The 18,587-nt window shown below is 34.3% G+C and overlaps 4 protein-coding genes across 4 annotated transcripts; all 4 read right to left on the bottom strand.

The window, feature by feature from the left end:
- LOC104717173 (AAA-ATPase At4g30250-like) lies at nucleotides 1,593-3,607 on the bottom strand. The gene has a single exon (XM_010434707.2). It carries the CDS (start codon nucleotides 3,261-3,263, stop codon nucleotides 1,695-1,697), a length of 1,569 nt encoding a protein of 522 aa, XP_010433009.1. The 5' UTR covers nucleotides 3,264-3,607; the 3' UTR covers nucleotides 1,593-1,694.
- On the bottom strand, nucleotides 6,517-8,766 carry LOC104717172 (protein YIPF6 homolog). Its single transcript, XM_010434706.2, has 3 exons — nucleotides 8,106-8,766; nucleotides 7,146-7,220; nucleotides 6,517-7,046 (listed from the first exon to the last, which is right to left on the bottom strand). Exons 1-3 carry the CDS (start codon nucleotides 8,613-8,615, stop codon nucleotides 6,786-6,788), a joined length of 846 nt encoding a protein of 281 aa, XP_010433008.1. The 5' UTR covers nucleotides 8,616-8,766; the 3' UTR covers nucleotides 6,517-6,785.
- LOC104717171 (xyloglucan endotransglucosylase/hydrolase protein 24) lies at nucleotides 9,747-11,096 on the bottom strand. Its single transcript, XM_010434704.1, has 3 exons — nucleotides 10,755-11,096; nucleotides 10,460-10,653; nucleotides 9,747-10,349 (listed from the first exon to the last, which is right to left on the bottom strand). Exons 1-3 carry the CDS (start codon nucleotides 11,016-11,018, stop codon nucleotides 10,004-10,006), a joined length of 804 nt encoding a protein of 267 aa, XP_010433006.1. The 5' UTR covers nucleotides 11,019-11,096; the 3' UTR covers nucleotides 9,747-10,003.
- On the bottom strand, nucleotides 16,415-17,618 carry LOC104717170 (probable xyloglucan endotransglucosylase/hydrolase protein 18). Its single transcript, XM_010434703.1, has 3 exons — nucleotides 17,268-17,618; nucleotides 16,986-17,179; nucleotides 16,415-16,885 (listed from the first exon to the last, which is right to left on the bottom strand). The coding sequence occupies exons 1-3, from the start codon at nucleotides 17,547-17,549 to the stop codon at nucleotides 16,513-16,515; spliced, it is 849 nt and encodes a 282-aa protein (XP_010433005.1). The 5' UTR covers nucleotides 17,550-17,618; the 3' UTR covers nucleotides 16,415-16,512.

Genomic DNA, 18,587 nt, shown 5'->3' with positions numbered 1-18,587 from the left:
TTTTTTTTTTTTTTTTGCTTCTTCACAGCTTTTTAAACTAATAAAACGTTTAATGGATACAATAATAATACAGAGGCCTCCACTAATCCACCATACGTGGCATACTCTTAATGGAAAAGAATATAAGTTAAGATGGTCTTAGCCGCAGAAGATTACTGCGAAGAACAAAGAAAAACATCAAGAATGTCCCGTGTTGTTGTTGTTGTTGGGCCGCAAACATCAACTCTGTTCGCCAACTCATTATTTATTTAATTGTGCTACTTTTAAACAAGTCAAATACCAAATGACTTATATAACTGACATTTATATATTACTAATAAATTCCACAAAATAAAACTTGGAACTAGAATTGTTACATAACATTATATCTTATTCTGTATATTTTTGTATGGTTTTTAATTTGTTAATATTGTGGAAAGGGTAAGAGATTTGTATAGATTTCAAACTTACTATTAAGAGTAAGAAAATAATGTATATATATTTATAATATTACAGATAATAACTCTAAGTTATGATACTCCCTCTGTCTCATAAAAATTGATGTTTTGGGATATTTTTTTGTCCCACAAAGATTGATATTTTGTAAACTTCAAGAAGTAATTATTGAAAATATTTAAAATTTTGAATTGTTATTTGTTTAAAATTAAATAATATCTCTTTAGTCAATGAAAAAAATATATTTAAACTCAATAATTATTGTTTTCTTAAAATGTGTAAAAGCTTCTAAACATCAATCTTTTAGAGACAGAAATAGTATTTATTAAAATAGTAAAAGTTAATTATGTAAATCTTAGAAATATAATGTTATATTAGCAAATTTAGTTCTGTTTTAATAAGAGGAGATCATCACATTCACGCTATATTAGTTGGCAAGACTGGTAACTGGTTCTTGCTCTACTTTTTTTGACATTAACCCATGGTTCATTTGAGGTGATTAAGATTCCCAAATTCGACTTTTTAATTTTACATTATTTATGGACTCTAAAATTTGGGAATGTGGGATTCCAGAGATTGGGCCATAATATATAACAACACCTTTTTCTGATACCAACCACTTTGATAGGATTGATTTTTCAGCATACTTTTTATAAGTTTGATATCGAACTGTTTTGATGTGATGATTCTTTTAATGTCACTTGTCAATTAAATTGGTTTCCTAAACAAAAATTTTGAAAACTTACTGGTGAGGTTTGTGACATGGATGTTTAAATGGGTGTGACACTAGCAACGTTCACACGTCAATTCTCTTTTATCTCCTCTTCCACCAAAAACCATTTTGGTTTTTAGCTGCATTTAGAGTCAAGTGACCAAACAAAACAAACATATCCGACACACAAATATGAGAAAAACAAGTACTACAAAAAAAAAAAAGGGTAGGCCATTGATGATTCAATCCTACAGAAGCTCACAAATAACTTGCCATGTAAAGATCCAAACCTTGCAACATCAGTGAACACAACCAAATTAACCACTAGAAACCAATTTTGTCTGTGAAGGTTTCGCCTCATGCTAATTTATCAACAAAACCTTGTAGCAATCTCATCATAACCGTGCCTAGACTTAAGAGTATCACCAAAATGGATAACCTCATATCATGTAAATAACTAATATCATATATTATAAAATTTTGACTAAACAAAACGAATAGTTATGAAACACACATGAACCATTAGATAATGATCCTACTACTACATTCATTTCTCATTCTCTTCTTCTTTGTCTTCTTCATCTTGAAACCCAAAATCCTCTCTGTTTCTATTAGGACTATCCAAAGCTCTCTTCTCTTGTTCTTCCTCTGCTTCTTCTTCTTCCTCCTCTTCACCTTCCTCTTTTGTCACCTTCTTCAATCCAACATTCTTCCTTCTCTTCACAACTCTCTCCTTCAACACACAAACAAGCTCTCTCACCGCCTTCTCCGCATCACTCCTATTACTAATCAACACTTCACTAACATCAGCCGGCGTAATCTCTGCCTCCTCCACACATCCTTCCATCTCCTCCAAAACGACACCGTCGATTTCATCCTCCTCAAGCCTCAGATAATTCTTCAACAGAATCTTCAAAGCCGGAAACTTACAAAAACCCATGTGAATATGCATGTCCATCCTCCCACTTCTCAACAGAGCAGAGTCTAACTTGTCAATATGATTAGTCGTGAAGACAAAGATCTTCTCACTCCCACAACATGACCAAAGCCCATCAGTGAAGTTCAACAACCCCGAGAGAGTCACCGAGCTTCCCGGTTCATCTAAACCCGACCCGTTTATTAAACCCGGATCATACTCATAGCTCCCATTCTTCTTCTTGTTCTTCCCTCGTTTCGTCAAATTGATAGAACAATCAATGTCCTCGATAACAATGATCGACTTAGAGCTAGTCTTCATCAACAGCTTCCTCAACTCAGAGTTGTTCTGAACCTCAGTGAGTTCAAGATCATAGATATCGTATCCAAGATAATTCGCCATCGCAGCGATCAAACTCGACTTGCCGGTTCCAGGTGGTCCATACAACAAGTAACCTCGTTTCCAAGCCCTTCCGGTCTTCTGATAAAACCCTTGCCCGCTCGCAAACTCTCTTAGATCCTCCATGATCCGTTTCTTCTTCTCAGGATCCATCGCAAGAGTATCGAACGTGCTCGGATGCTTGAACCTCACAGAATCCCATGGATGGCTTCTCACATCGAGCGAGACGCCTCTCGAGTTCGTGTAAAGAAGCCTCTCCTCGTTTCTCCGGCGTATCTCCTCTGATTTCCCGACAATGTAATCGAGGTAAGAATCTAAGACAAGGTCTTTGTCTCTCTTGTTGATCTGTAACGTAAACCCTCGTTTCTCTTCCGGCATTGGTCTCCACGAGAAGCTCTGTACTTGACGTTGAACAACGACGTGTTCCCAGAGGACAGTGACGCCGTTAAAGACGTCGGTGATTCTGTCGTTGTTGGAGAGACCGAAAGTGACGGAGCTCGAGTTAGGGACACGTGTTAAGCTGAGACGTGTGTTGTTGTTTCTGCTAGAAACAGCGCCGTTGACGGTGACGGAAGAGCTGAGGTAGAGCTGAACGGCGTTGTAGAGCTCGTTGGTGTTGACGCCGTCAATCTCCGTTATGTCGAAGTAAGTGTGAGAAGAGAACACGTGGCGGAGACGTGTCAAGACGTGGAGGAAAGCTAGTCGGAGCTCCGGCGGGAACACGAGCTGAAGGATTGTTTGACAAAAGGCTAACATACCAACTAGAGAAGCCATTGTTGTCCAATAGTCACTCATCTTCATATCTTACTTACTCTGTTTTTTTTTTACAGAGCAAAAATAAAAAAAGATTGGTTTTTTTGAAAGGAACAGAGTAAAGTTTTGATCTTTAGGGAGAAGTTCGAGAAATTGAGAAGTGGGTTTAGCTTAATTATAGAGATAAGAGTGATGGTTTTTTGAAGTTATTGTTCTTGAGATTTGGGAGGGAAACAAATGTTTAGTTGAGGCTTTTGAGAGAAGAGAAGAGAGTGACGTTGGTGGAATTTATTGAAATATGAAATAAGTGCTCACCTCAATTTATAAGCAATTGGAGGAGTCTTACTTTTTTTATCGGAAAAAAATTGTTTTGATATTTGCCGATATTACCATTTATTTTGTTGTGTTATGGTGCAAATAATGTAAGCAACTAGTAGTACTATTACTCAATTATTTCGTAGGTCTATGGTTTTATAGGCTTACAACATCAATTACAAGTTATCGAGTGAATGGGACTGCCGAGAGGGGTAATGGTTATGTGACATGTAAATCTCACATCGGATACTATTCGACTTTTTTCTTTTGTCCAACAATATGATAACGATTATTAAAAAAAAAAATGGAAATTCACCTTTTTAATATATTTTGTTGAGCAAAAGGTTGAAAACTTGAATGGTGAAGAATGATGAAAAGAGAATATAAAGGACGGTACCATAGAAATGGATAGGTTTTTACTCTTACGCTAAATGAATCGGACAAACAAGTACAACGAGAAAAACACCACAAGCGACAAGAAAATAGTTAAAATTTTAAAAAATAAATACCAAAAGAGGGTAAGTTTTTACGAGACAGCCAAGAACAGATCATCTAGCTGGATTGGTTCAATCTAGTAAGATGTTTTTGTTTTATTGATTGGTTCTAGTGTTCAGTTCGAAGGGGTTTCTAAATATTACTTTGTGTCGTCTACATGTGGTTTCTCTAGTTGCATCAAACTAAATTATTTTATTTTTATGTCATAGATCTTTTGAAATTTACAAACGTGAAATAATATGTGAATGGTAAAACGCAAATTAAAGGATAAGGAATTGTTTTTCATCATATTTAGGACTAACGCAATGGATAATGATCATTGTAAATTTGTAATGTTGTCTTTGAAAAGAAATTGATAAGTAAACTAGTAAAAGCAAAAGGGAACATGAGGGTCTAGTTTAGGGTTTGTGAATGTGACTTACAGTTGGGTTTGTGTTGTGTTGTTGGGACTTTGTGATTTTATTCTTTAGGACACTCGAATTTACGTGGGACACCATTGTTTGTCTACATTTGCATATCAACATCTCTTACCATTATGCTCAAAACCCTCTCAACTTTCTTTCACATCTCGATCTAGCTAATTCCAACATTAATAAAACCTCATCAATATCCAAAATTAGTTAAGAACACTTTTAACATAATCAATACAGTATACATTTTGAGCTCCGAGATTGGTGGGTATCAAGCTTAAAATATTTTAAAATACGGTTTCTTATTTTTTTAAAAAAATTGATAGATAGTGGTTTGTAAGACTTTAATCCGTAGATAAACAATTTGGCAAGCTGAGACTAGCTCTTCTTAAGATGAGACTGATAGACTTAATTAGTTAATTTCGATCTGATTAGTCTCCGGCCTTGTATATGTATTAAGGAGCCGTATTATGAGAATGGATCAAAAACAAATACAATAGTAGTAGTTGTTTAATCGATGTTTCATTTTGCCGACAAAATCAATAGAAAATATTGACGTTTTTCAGATGTTTTAAATTGGTGAGATATGTAAAGGAGATGACACATTGACACACAATGACAACGACAGTCGATAAGGTCCAAGTTACTAGAGTCACTTTTGCAGAACTGTGGAATCTCCCCAACACCCAAAACCTTTAATGTATTATTTGTCTACTTAATAAAACGAAAACGTTTTCGAAGTAACAGTAAAGTGTGTAAGTAAACGCTAGGTTGAACTAATTCAAAATCATAGGTATTCTGAAGTTCAAAAACGAAAATTTGAAAATTATGTACAAATAGAAAAACAATTAGGTGTGTAAAAGACCATTGGTTGATATTGTGGGGGAAAAATTTGGACGAAAGATTCTGTGCAGAGATCCGTTGGTGATTCTGGATTTGGAGTTTTGTATCCTCTGGTTCCGAGCTCTCAACCCAAAATGGCCAACAATAAAAAAATCAATATTAAATGTCAAAAGTTGTAAGGCTATATATATTATTATGCAATGTTACAAAGGCATCCTCAAGTACACAATTGGAATTTTATATTACTATTATGCAAATTGTTAGGGTTTGTAATGATGGTACCTTCTGAAGCTGACACTCTTTGGCATTTTCTATTTCAGATTTTAAAGAAAAATGAAAAGAATCATTCACTTCACTATTAAAACGACGACCATCTCTTTCTCTTTTTTTTTTTCTTTTGGTCAAAATTGAATCTCTTCTTGTATTTTTTGGTTCTCCGTTCAAAATTGATAAATTGATGATGTTGGCCTTTGGGGTGATTTTCACTTCACTATTAAGAATATGAAGTATTCGTAAAAATTGGTGTGTATTTGAGAGATCTTCAGATTTCACCTGAAGAGGTAAAAAAGAATATAAAAAGAGTAGTAAGAAAAGAAATGACGTAGTACACAAGCAAGCTCTGTCTTCTTACATTATCACTTCGAGAGCCACACCCCCACTCTCTGCCACACTCGTCTCCCAAAATAACTTTACTTACTACTACCAAACAAAATTTAACAACTTGAAAAGACAAAAAGAAATTAAAAATAATTGAGGGTTGTGTGACACAGAAGCTATAATCTCTGAAATTAAATGCAACTAAAGAGAAGAAAGATTTCATCCAGATTTTTAATTCGTATCTTATTAGTAGCAAATATTGAATCTTTTTTTTTTTTACTTCTGTTTTTCCTAAATTTCCATTGTAATTTCCATTTCGCCAACTAATGTCATGGACTTTTTAAAACAAATCCACAAATAAAGAAACAAATCCCACAGCTTGACTTTGTAAAACACAACCCAAATTCGAATCTCTTTTCGTGAGATTTGATTCTCCTCCCTTTGTGAAAGGTCTATTTGGTTAGATTCTTTTAACAAGATCTTATGGATATTGATATTGGTCACTAGTATATTCAGTTGCAAATTAAAAATGTGAATAATATATATTGATCTTGCAACAAAAAAACTTGCATCACAAAAGAAATGCTTATTGTGCATATTTTCACAGAAATTAGTTGATTGGTATTCCTAATTAAATACGATCATCATCAAAGTCTTACTTAATATATTATATATACGTTTCCAAAAAAGAACCGTAAGTTTCATTCATACACGTAAAGCAAAACCATATAAAATATTGTCGACCAGATTTTTAATCAAAAAGGGGTAAAAGAACATATTATACATATGATCTCATTAGAACTCGGAATAGTTCGCGGCTGGAGAATTTCACTATATCTACTCTGTACCAAATGATCTCTCACTCTGAATCAAAGAACCACTCTCTGATTTCCCATTTTTCCAGATCGAATCAATCAATGGCAATGATCAAGAAACCAACAGAGACATACATGAGGAAGACTGGGTAAAGTGCGAGAGCTTTCCTTCTCGGGTTCACGGCGGCACTCATGAAAGGATAGGCGGCCCAAGAGCTCCAGGCAAGAGTCACAGACACAACGACCATTTTGAGTATCACATTGTCCTTCAACATGCAGATCACTGCTCCTACGTCCAGTGGGAATAGACAGTAACCAAGAAGACTTAGACTTTGGAAGAAGATTATATGTCCTCCCTGAAAATTGCATCAGGATGTTTTAGAATCAAAACTAACAACAAGAAAGGCAACAGTATGTGGCTTTGTACCAATACAGGAATCAAAATGTGTGCTTACCAGGAGCAACACATTTAGTGTGAGGATTACTGCCCCAGCTGCAAGTAGTGCAAATGCCACGGCAAACACTTCTGACTGGAAATGACAGAGAAAAAGAATGAGATCGACGGCCATTGCAATAGACAAAGAATGATTCTTTATTCTAGCAGATATGTATGAATGTAGTGCCTTATTACTATAGAGATTCAATCGTAGATAACTCACGCAAATGCTGGGAAGCACAGATTATAAACGAAACTGAAAACAGGGTATTCAATAATATGATGTGGTGACAACATTCCAACAACGTCAACAACAAACAACACATACACAGCAAATTCATGCCTTTTCAGATGCATGATCTAAACATTAAGTGCATTCCAACACAGCAAAAACGAAAGGCCTTCATTTTACCCTTTCCTTTCAGAGTTCCTTATAAAATATATTAATATGTTCACAAATCCTAATAGAAACCATTTCTTGCCAATCTATGAAGGATTGGCCAGATAAGCTATGGCTACACCAATTCAAGGTGAAAGTGTTCAAATTGTCTATCGAATCTAACACATCAAATGCTGCTCATGTAAGACAAGGGAGGATGAATAGTAAGAAAGCACCAAACTTCATACAAGGACCACATATCAAATATAACACATCGAAACCAATTCTATGAGCCAAAATCTGACTGCCCGGAAGGAGTAAGAATGGCTGAAAGAATCAAATTTAAGAGCAATGCTACAAGTAAGATTCTACAGGAGCTGTAAATCTAACCAATATGTCACATTTCAATGCACTTTTACAGTTCTTCATTCCGAATACATGGACATTCCAACTATAAGGACTGCTCAAATCATATGTCAATAGAACTCGCTAAATCTAAGATTCCAAGTTCATAACTTGATCACACAAACGCAAAGCCAGTTCTACATAACTAAAGGTTCCAGTGAAACAAAAGCTGAAACCATAATCTGGAGATCTTACCTTCTTAACCGAAGCAGACCACGAAAGAGTAAGACCCAAGAACACAATGAAGAAGAAGGGTCCCCATAGATCCCAATCTCTAAGTGCTTTCCCAGGATCTTCCCTATACGGATTGGGAAACACCACAAGCTTCAAATTACTCACGATCCGTGACAGATCTCGCTTTACAGTATCCCAAACAGGCTCCGTCAATGTATTAGGAGGAGATCCGAATCCACTCCCTCCGATAGTCTTCGAACCTTCAGCTGCTGAAGGAAGCGGCGGAGGAGCTGGAACAGGCATCACCTTCTGAGTGGAAGAAGCAGAAGAAGAAGACGGTGGAAGCGGTGGGAGGTTGGATTGAACGAACGGTGAGGATGAAACGGGAATGGACGGACGGATCGGGCTCGGTGGACGAGCTGGGAGTACGGTCCCGGGACCTGATTGGAAATTATCGCTCATCATATTCTCAATCTCGTCGATGTCTGATTGAGATGATTGATAAAGCGGAATCGTATCATTGTGCGACATTCTTTCTTTACTGGAGAGAATTGGAAGATTCCGGTGACGGTTTTGTTTGATTTTCCCGGGAAACAAATTAGGTCTTAAGATTTGGGCGAAATTGATTTCAGATCTGACGAAGAAGAAGAGTAGTCGAAATTACTAAAAGCGAGAAAATAATTAAATAATTAAATTTTAAAATAAAACGTGTGAGTTGTGACGCAGTGCTCTCATTAAAACGACGACGGTGCTTCCAACGACGCCGTTTTCACTCACTGTTGTGTTATTGTTTTTTTGTTTGTTTGTCTTTATAAGGAAGTGTCATGTGTCAACTCATCCCCAAGTAAGTGGTCCTAACTCTTCTCGACCGAATTGGCAGCAGCCACCTCTGGGTTGGCTCAAATGCAATTATGATGGTTCTTTCAACAATGATACTCGACAAGCAAGATTAGGATGGATAATACGAAATGAGAAGGGCGATTTCATTGATGCGGGACAGGCCGTTGGCCAATTGACTGAATCACCATTAGATAGTGAGCTACAAGCTCTACTCATTGCAATGCAACACTGTTGGAGCAGAGGATATAGAAAAATCATTTTTGAAGGAGACTGCAAGCAAATCACGGATATCCTTGATGGGCGGGTGTTTAATTTTAAGAGTTTCAACTGGATCCGCAACATCAACTACTGGAAGACACAATTTGCTAATGTGATTTTCAAATGGACACCACGAAACAACAATCAAGTAGCAGATCTTCTATCAAAGACTACCATTCCAAATAATTCAAGTTATAATGTGTATACCAATGTTTCTTATTTCCTTGTTCAAGAAGTAAGATGTAACAGTTGATATTTATCGTAATAAAGAAGTCGTTAAAAAAAAAAGGAAGTGTGAAGTGTAAAAAAATTCTCATTATATGAAAACATGTGATTTGTTGATATTTTTATTGAATGTAGGATTATGACATACAAACTCTTTAGTAAATACAAATTTGATAAAGTTGATTTTTGATCTTTTACAATAACTACATTTAATTAAGAGGCATTTAACACGTTTCCTATATATCTTACAATGAATGTAAAAATTAAACTATTTAACTAAATAATAATAATAATAATAATAATAATAAACTGTCATTTTTGTATGAGGAAAACTAGAAGAAGATAGAACTATCATTATCTCATAAACATATTTTTTTACAAATAAAACAGAGACATCTTTTTATACATATCTTCTATAAGAGCAAAGTCACACCATTGCCTTTATTGGACAGAGATTTACAATGAAAAGAATCGAAAACAAGAAAATAAAAAGGAAATTCTCAGACAATTGACAAACAAGAAACAGAGCATTCACATAAGAAGGAGAAAGAAAGAGGCAGATAGATAAATAAATAAGATATATAATTGAGAATCTATTAGCTTGTTGCGCATTCCTTAGGGGCCTGTGGAAACCTTTTACGGTCGGTGCAGTAGTTGTAGATCATGTAATTCTTCTGCACCCATCTGAGTCTAGCTTGGCTCGTTGAATCCATCTGTTGAGTGTACCAATTGGAGTTTGGTTTCGAGTCGATCTTAATGTTTCTGTAAGAAGCCATGAATGGAGCTTTGGACCAATCTGTTTTAACAAGACCGCCTCTAGTTGCCCAATCGTCTGCATTCCATAAACTTGCGTACATCCTCATCGGCTTGTTTTTGGGGAACAAGACACCGATCGACTCAGAGTTTTTAAACTCTCTGATTGGTGTGTCATCGACGGTCAATCTGATTAGGACAAAAAGAAGAACAGAAGGTATGATTAATAAAAAAAGTTAGAAAACCTAATTAGGGTTTAGTTACGTGTATGGAAAGAAAGGTGAGATTTTTGAATTTACATGATTCTTTGAGGGTTCCAGAGGATTGAGTAAGTGTGGAAATTTGCTGTAGGGTCGAACCAAAGATGGAATTGTTGCTCTTTGTCACCTTTGCCTTGAGTGTATACATTAGTGTGTAAAGTATAAGGATCTCCAGTCATATTACCCAAGAACTCAAAATCAATCTCATCCCAAGTCGATCCTTCAGATTTTAGCTGAAAGTAAAAAAAAAAAACAAACACAAAAAATATTAAGATAAACTCTTTTAGAAATCAAACCCAAATCAATTTAAAACTACTAGAGAAAGTGATCTTACGTAGAAAGTTGTGACAGTTCCTGCTGAGTTACCAGGAACGAGCTTAATCTGCATATCAATCTTTCCAAACAAGTACTCTGTTTTGGATTGAAAGCCAGAACCAGAGGATTTGTCCAAGGAGAGAGTAAGAAGCTGGCCGTTGTTGAGTATCTTCCCACGGCCATTTCCCCAAGCTACGTTGACGTCGCTGTTAAAATCAGCAACGGAGGCTGAAAACGCTGCCAAGATAAGAGCCGTGAAGAAGAATATTTTGAAAGGAGACATTGTTTTATAATATGTGTGCGTACGTGTGGGTGTGTTTAAGGGGGTTTGGTGAGGAATGTGAGGAAGAGAGAAGAAGGGAGAGAGGTATATATAGTGGGAGATAATAACATTAAATAAGTGAGAAGAAGAAGAGAGTGGGTGAACAAAAGGAGGCTAATATCAAGACAATTGCATGCAAGATGTGTTACAGCTGGAGTCTCGAGTATCTCCTCCATCATCTGGTAAGCAGATTAAGTTTTATCATCCTTAATTTGGCTTTTAAATGTTATAGTAAATATTAACATGAGCGTATTTGTTAGAAAATATGTTGCATTTTCTAGATGGAAAATAAAAATTGGAATTGTTTGGAAGATATTCATGACCGACTAAAATATCAAAATTGACGCAGACAAAAAAAGTTTTTTTTTTTTTTTTTTTGCCGTAAACCAAAGTGGTATCTAAAATTATGTAGTGTGTTTGAAAATATAACATTATAACAAAAATAAAAGTTTAGATGTCAGTTTCTTTAGACTCTAGCAATATAAGTAAATGTTATAATAGTTTTTGTTTCTGTGTGCAATAATTTCATAATATGGTTGATTTTTTTTAATAATATGGTTTGCTATATAATTGGTTGCGTGCTTTGTAATTTCTATATATTTTTACACGACTCTCGGTATTTCAAATGTGTTCATACATCTTAAACCACTACGTAGAGCGGTAGAGGCCCCTGGCTATAGGTAATAGGGAGGATAGAAGAAATAAGAGGTCTAAAGATATATTACGTGTGGAATTGTTCGACTTCAAATTTTTTGCTTAGTTGAAATTTTTTGAAGAGAGAATATGTCTTGTGAATATATTTTTTTCTCTAAATATTTTCGATTATTTTTCAAGTTTGTATATATGTATCCAATTATTGGGTCGCCACTGGACCATGCTTTAGGAACAAAACAACTTGCTCCGACTCACGTCGAACTTTTCTTTGGACATTTTAACGTAAAGTTTTTTTAAGCTTACAATTTTTTTTCCCAATATTATTACGATTTGATGATGTGATTAATATATACATATATATGTATGTGAATTGACAATAGAAGCAACGAAGAAAAGTATGAGTTTAGTGTATGGGTTAAAGATTTGATGGCGTTAGCAAGTACCACCACACACACGCTTTCTTGTAAATAGAAAAGGTCAATTTCTTTTGGTTGGTCACTAATTAATGATGGGAGTCAATTAAGATGTGTCATTGCAAAATAACAAAACGATGATCAATATGTGTAACCATACCTATCGGTCTACTTTATTTGTTTTCATTCTAATTCAATCAAATGTTATAATTACTGATGTATAACTTTGTATACGTAAGTAAAGCTATATTGAACTAAAGTAAAGCTAAGTAATTATTAAACGAAAGTAAAGCTAGCTGAATTATATACGTAATATTTGCATATATTTTTTCTCAAAAGAAATGCAACACTAAGACATACATGTATAATCATATATTTATATACTCAAAATGCATGTACGCATTAGTGGTTTTTGGTTAGAGTGTTTTTTTTTTGTTTGTTGATCAAATGAAGAAATTTAATTTGATTGGTGTACACTCATTTGACAAATTAACACAGCTGTCCACAGTACTTAAGCTAGAATTAAATCTGAGGAAACCACAAATAAAAGAAATTTAATGTTGTCTATGAGGACAACTACTGATATTTATTGGAAATGACTAATGAATATGAGTGGTCCAAACTCAAAGGCTATTTTTTCAAAGCACCAAAGCTATTTTTTATCGTCATTGTTCATATAAAGGAACAAGCATTATTTGGTATTTCCAACTTTTTGCTATTTTTGTCTTCTGTTTTGACGCCAAAAAATAGTAATAAGTGGTCAAAAATTATTTCGAAAAAATCATATTGAGTTTTCACATCATTGCCAAACAATATCATAGAATTTAGTATAGAATATCAACAAATGCAATCGTTCCATACAATACGTTTGAATATTATTCAGTTAAAAGCTAATTCGAAGAGAAGTATTCAACTCTTACATATCCTACCAAAAATTTTGTTGTATGAGATTTGATATGTTCATAAAATGTTCATACAAATATAGATATGAGATTCTCTTCGGTAACATAAATGATTATCAAGACCAATACATCGAATGTCTATTATTTGTCTAACTTGTGTTAATTTGTTTTACACTGACATGACTTGAGGTAAGTACAAAAGACATTTTGGGTTTAAATAGTAGCATATACTTTTGAGGAAGTAATAGTATGGACTATGGGAGTCATGGACCATAATATGGGGATAGCTACGAAATTAAAGCGAATACTATTACTAGAAGTTAATATATACATACGAATATGATTCATTGGATGAAATTTCTTGACACGGAAATTTGGATTTGGACGGCCTAACCAAACGTCAACTTGGTCCCATTACTCCTTACAGCTGTATCATTTTAGAAATTAATTTATTAAGTGTAATGGCTCATCATCAATTCTTAATCAAGGGCCTAATCTCAATATTAACTTAACCATATAACTTCATTTTAACGAACCCACATCTCGGACAACTAAGTCTGGTCTTGTCAATTCCGGGATCATTAAATGTTATTGCATTATCTTATTTTTGAACACTATGGTTAGTGCTTAATTTAATTCATCAGTTTTCTGGATAACCATTTCTTTTGGGATTTTGTTTTTTAAAGTACGTTCTTACCAATTCAAATTCAATCCTAAATCATCAGTTCAAATTTTTTTGAGGATAATTTGGAGGATTTGTGATTGTACTGATGGATATGTTCGAAAGATTTTAGGTTATAGACTGTCAACTTTATAATACTACCATGTTATAGTAGAACGTTTATCACCACAATATGTTATAGTAGAACGTTGTTACCAACTCGAACTCAATCCTAATCATCAGTTCAAAATTTTTTTAAAGAATAAATTGGAGGATTTGTGATTAAAACTGATGGATACGTTCGAGAGACTTTGAGTTATATACGGTCAACTTTATAATCTCAGATGTTATAGTAGAACGTTTATCACCACAATACAATTCATATTAAGTGTAATTAGATTTTTTCGAAAATATGATAGAACGTTATATACAGTAACAGTTTGATAATCCAGAGTTATTGTCTAGTCATTTTAAAATCTTGAAAATACATTAACATATTATTTCCTTAGAAACTATATGTATTAGTCAAGTATGATCACGGTAGATGAGACTGATGACGACGGATTCGTCAATGCATGTCAAACTATAAAATAGTTGTAGACTCACCACACAACCACACAATTATTTAGAAAAAAAAAAAGTTTATTGAATGACATTTGTTACAGAACAAATTGTGCCTAACCTGTGTTTATGTACTAAAATAATTGGCGGAATGTCATTTTCATAAAGTAGTAACATATCTAAACGGATAAGCGTAATTAGTAACTGGTGCATCAATTATTTTGGTTTGTCCTTTCCTTTAGGTTCCTTGTCTTTTTCAAACTTTGTTATGGCCTATATATTTATTAAGTATGTTACTATGATCACTTCTCTGGCCTCGATCTAATCATCACTAATTAAAATATTGTTAGCCACTTGTTAAATAGTGATTTCACATTGGATGAACATCACCAAATATTCACTTATTATTGTAGGTCTATGACTTCATAGCGCTAATATTAATTCTCATGATATCAAATAAGCTACTATCACAAAGAATTTATAAATATACAATGACTTAAACTCTGTCTCTAGCTAATTAGACTATGTGAACGTTTGATTACGAACTTTTGCTTTGGAAATTAGTTACAATTTTATTATTCTGTACTATTTTATAATGTAACCAAATGTTTTTTCTTAAAACGATGCATGGGGTGACAATCTCGATCTTACTGATACCAAAGGTTTTTCTTTTAAAACTGATTTCTCTAATATGCTATCATTAAAAATAAATTTATTGCATGACTTTATATGATCATGGTTTAAAATACGTTTAGCATATCATTTTTGATATAATTCTATCTAAACATGATTTTTTTTGATCAGTCACTCTCTTGGAATCATTTTAACCACAAATGCGAAAAATCTAGCCGATAATTATAACAAAAAGCTTTTTGAAACCCAAGTTCTGCGTATGTACACATCATTATAGTATTCTCTAATCAGTTAATATTAAACTTTAATCATGGACGGTCCGAGAAGAACCTGCCCCATAAAACACTTTTGAAGTAGAGATGAGCATTGACTTGTAGGTCAATCATGACATATATGGATTAATATTGTTATCAGAACCAGCACTTTCAATTTTCAAACACAATGGTAATAATTAAAAAATATCTGCTGTGGGGCAGTTTTAATGAAAACTACGGAATGATATAAACTAGTAATAAACTCGTCAGTTTTTATCTTTTTGAGAATTAATTCGAGAATACAAGATTTTGTTCACGTCAAATGTTTTTTGACGTTGCATTTTTACATACTGTGGTTAGTACAAACTTTGGTTAATGTTTACAAAAAGCACATAAAAGAATACTGATTACAATAAAGACTTCAAAAGATTAGGCCCAAACGGTCCATTCTGCAAGGCAGCGGGAACGACAGACCAACCGAAGGATGATGGTATATATTTAGGGAAGAGGCCGGAAGTCTGATTGTTGTGTCAATCGAGTCCACAAATATGTGAGTATGTGATAGAGAGCGGAAACTTAATTAACGGACGAAAACGCTAGATCTCCAAGGAGAACTCGGATACACGAACGGATCTTGCTTAGAACGTTGTAACTTGATGAAGAAGCAATAAGGATAGGGTCGAGATCGGGAACGATATCGACGTGGTTTTGCAAGTCCTCCTTGCAGGGCTTGAACACAAGCTCTTAGGGTTGAGAGTCCCCCTCTCTAGGCTTTAGGCAAAGCTCTCTTAAAACAACGTTTATTCAATAATCCATAATTCTCCATACATGGATTTAATCCCTTTTATACACCCTTTATGATAAACTCGAATCTAAAACTAAGGAAACCAAATATTCTAATCCTGATCCTTTGGAAATAAATAATTATTAATTTACATAAGCTAATGAATCTAATGGATCCAAATCCGTAGACACCAACGTAGTCCATTATATGCTGCATCAGTATGGCGATGCAGTCTCTCACTCAGAAATTATTAAGTTAAGACTAAAGTGTTCTGATCAGGAGAGTATTAAAGTACCTTCATATCAGATAGATAAATTCTTCTTCATAATAGTAAAGCCTATGAATTATGTTTTTTGTAAGCAGTCTAGTAAAATTAATGAACCTCTCTCAGTGTTGAATTTTTTTAACAAATCTAGTGAAAACAATTAAGTTTAGAAAATGAAAGCGTTTTTTCAATAATTTAATCTTATTACTTACAGAAACAACACAAGTATATGAGCAACAAATGAATGATAATTAATTGATAAAAAAAACCATTTGAGTTACAAAGGCAATGGTAAGCAACTTATTTAACGAATAAAAGAATCAACAATTTAGCTGCACTCAGCAGGAACACCTCGAGGAAATCTATTTTTATCGGCACAATAGTTGTAGACCATGTACTTGCTCTGTAACGCTTTCATTCTTGTCTGGCTGTTTGAATCTAGTTGTTGAGTGAACCATGGAGAATTCGCGGGACAAGATGATTTTCCATTAGCCCATACACATCCATCGACATTGTAGTTTCTGTAGAAAGCAGTGAAAGGAGCTTTTGACCAATCTGTTTTCTCTAACCCTCCTCTTGTGGCCCAATGCTCGGCTTCCCACAAACTCGCGTAGAGTCTCATTGGTTGGCTTGTTGGGAATGGGACTCCACGTGATACGGAGTTCTTGAACTCTCTAATAGGAATTCCATCAACTGTAAAACTGAAAGAGAGGGGACAAAAAGAGAATGTGACTTCATGAGCTCATCTCCTCAAAACTTTTAAGATTATACACCATACAAGGGATCGAAGGTTGCGCTTACATAATCCTTTGGGGGTTCCATGTGATGCAGTAAGTGTGAAAGTTAACTGTTGGGTCGAACCATAGATGAAACTGTTGTTCTTTGTCTCCTGAGCCTTTTGTGTAAACGTTAGTATGGAGGGTATACGGATGACCGCTTATGTTTCCCAAGAACTCGAAATCAATCTCATCCCACGTAGTTCCAGGCGATTTCAGCTGCATAAACACCAACATACTCAATATATGTAATCTAAGGAATTTTAAAAGATGACAAAAAAATGCTTTGTTAGTGTATGTAACTTACATAGAATGTTGTTACTGTTCCAGCAGAGTTACCAGGAACAAGTTTCATTTGAACCTCAGCTTTGCCATAGAGAAACTCCTGGTGGGACTGAAAGCCGGATCCAGAGGATTTGTCGAGCGAGAGAGAAAGAAGCTTTCCATCTCTGTCACGAACCTTTCCACGGCCATCACCCCAATGTATCTGAACATCTTTGTGGAAGCTACCCGCATATACATGCACAGATTGTGCCGCAAAGAGAAACAAAACCAAGAATGCAAAACTTGTACCACAAGAAAGCTTCATTGTTGTAGATTTCTGGAGGAGTATTGATGTATCTTAAATGTATTGTTGATGAAAGTTTGAGGTAAGTGACATTAGTTTATATAGCTGCTGGAAATGGCAAAGGAAAAAGAGATGGAAGGTTCATAGTTTTGATTATTAAGTCGTGGGCTGTATTCTAGTTGGCTCATTAGACCTCTTTGTTGGTTGTTACAAAGTGAACCTAATAAAATAATAATTTCATTACTCGTTTATTGTTACGAAACAGAGAAAATAATGTATATAGACATTTGAACAGCACATAGCACATGATGGTCCCGCGTTGAGATCATTGTCAACACTGCTTCGACTTTTTGACCTGAGTGCAAACCCTCCCCACCACATAGAGGGTTCAAATACTAATATTTGCATTTTAATAAGTCTACTTTTATATTTGTTTATATTGTTGATTGACTTAAAGTATATATAGCTTTGATTGGCTTAAAAAAATTAAGTCCCAAAATATGTAGCTTTGAGTAAATTTTTGGGATTTTATGTAAATTATGTTCATCACCTATATAAATTAAATTGAAAGATAGTTGATGGACATATACTTACATAAAATCTCAAAAATATACTCATAAGTCAGAAGACGATATGTTAAAAAAAATGTTAGAAAGGATTCAATTTTTTTTTAAGAAAAATTTGATGAATTACTGCATTAATATAAAGATAAAGCGAAGTTTCCTTAAACTTAGATATGAACTGTCATTAGCTCATTTTTTAAGTCTTGGTCAATATCATTGACCTCCCAACACAAAAAGAAAACATCATTTTTTTTTGGGTATTCGTATATCTGATTTAATATCCATTTACAAGTGAGAATTACATTTACAACGACTGAGATTGGAAGCCACTTTTAAACCTATATATCTAGAAACCTTAATTTATGTTATAACATATATATAGATCAAGTCAAATGTTCCTAGCTATTGAACAAAAACAAAAAATTTATGTTATAATTTGACTGTCCTAAACATATGCATTTTAATTTGAAACTTGGAACTCTCATCCGTCATCCAT

This window comes from Camelina sativa, chromosome 10 (genome assembly GCF_000633955.1).
Source record: "Camelina sativa cultivar DH55 chromosome 10, Cs, whole genome shotgun sequence".
In the NCBI taxonomy this organism is placed as follows: domain Eukaryota; kingdom Viridiplantae; phylum Streptophyta; class Magnoliopsida; order Brassicales; family Brassicaceae; genus Camelina; species Camelina sativa.
This window is presented reverse-complemented; position numbering and strand designations above follow the sequence as displayed.

Excerpts from the sequence above, each read along its gene's own strand:
- LOC104717173 (XM_010434707.2), bottom strand. The coding sequence starts at position 3,263 with ATGAAGATGAGTGACTATTGGACAACAATGGCTTCTCTAGTTGGTATG.
- LOC104717172 (XM_010434706.2), bottom strand. The coding sequence starts at position 8,615 with ATGTCGCACAATGATACGATTCCGCTTTATCAATCATCTCAATCAGAC. Across the intron at positions 7,221-8,105 it reads GGTCTGCTTCGGTTAAGAAG|TCAGAAGTGTTTGCCGTGGC; the intron begins GTAAGATCTCCA and ends TGTCATTTCCAG. Across the intron at positions 7,047-7,145 it reads CACTAAATGTGTTGCTCCTG|GGAGGACATATAATCTTCTT; the intron begins GTAAGCACACAT and ends TGCAATTTTCAG.
- LOC104717171 (XM_010434704.1), bottom strand. The coding sequence starts at position 11,018 with ATGTCTCCTTTCAAAATATTCTTCTTCACGGCTCTTATCTTGGCAGCG. Across the intron at positions 10,654-10,754 it reads GAACTGTCACAACTTTCTAC|CTAAAATCTGAAGGATCGAC; the intron begins GTAAGATCACTT and ends TTTTACTTTCAG. Across the intron at positions 10,350-10,459 it reads TGGAACCCTCAAAGAATCAT|ATTGACCGTCGATGACACAC; the intron begins GTAAATTCAAAA and ends TGTCCTAATCAG.
- LOC104717170 (XM_010434703.1), bottom strand. The coding sequence starts at position 17,549 with ATGAAGCTTTCTTGTGGTACAAGTTTTGCATTCTTGGTTTTGTTTCTC. Across the intron at positions 17,180-17,267 it reads GAACAGTAACAACATTCTAT|CTGAAATCGCCTGGAACTAC; the intron begins GTAAGTTACATA and ends GTGTTTATGCAG. Across the intron at positions 16,886-16,985 it reads TGGAACCCCCAAAGGATTAT|TTTTACAGTTGATGGAATTC; the intron begins GTAAGCGCAACC and ends CCTCTCTTTCAG.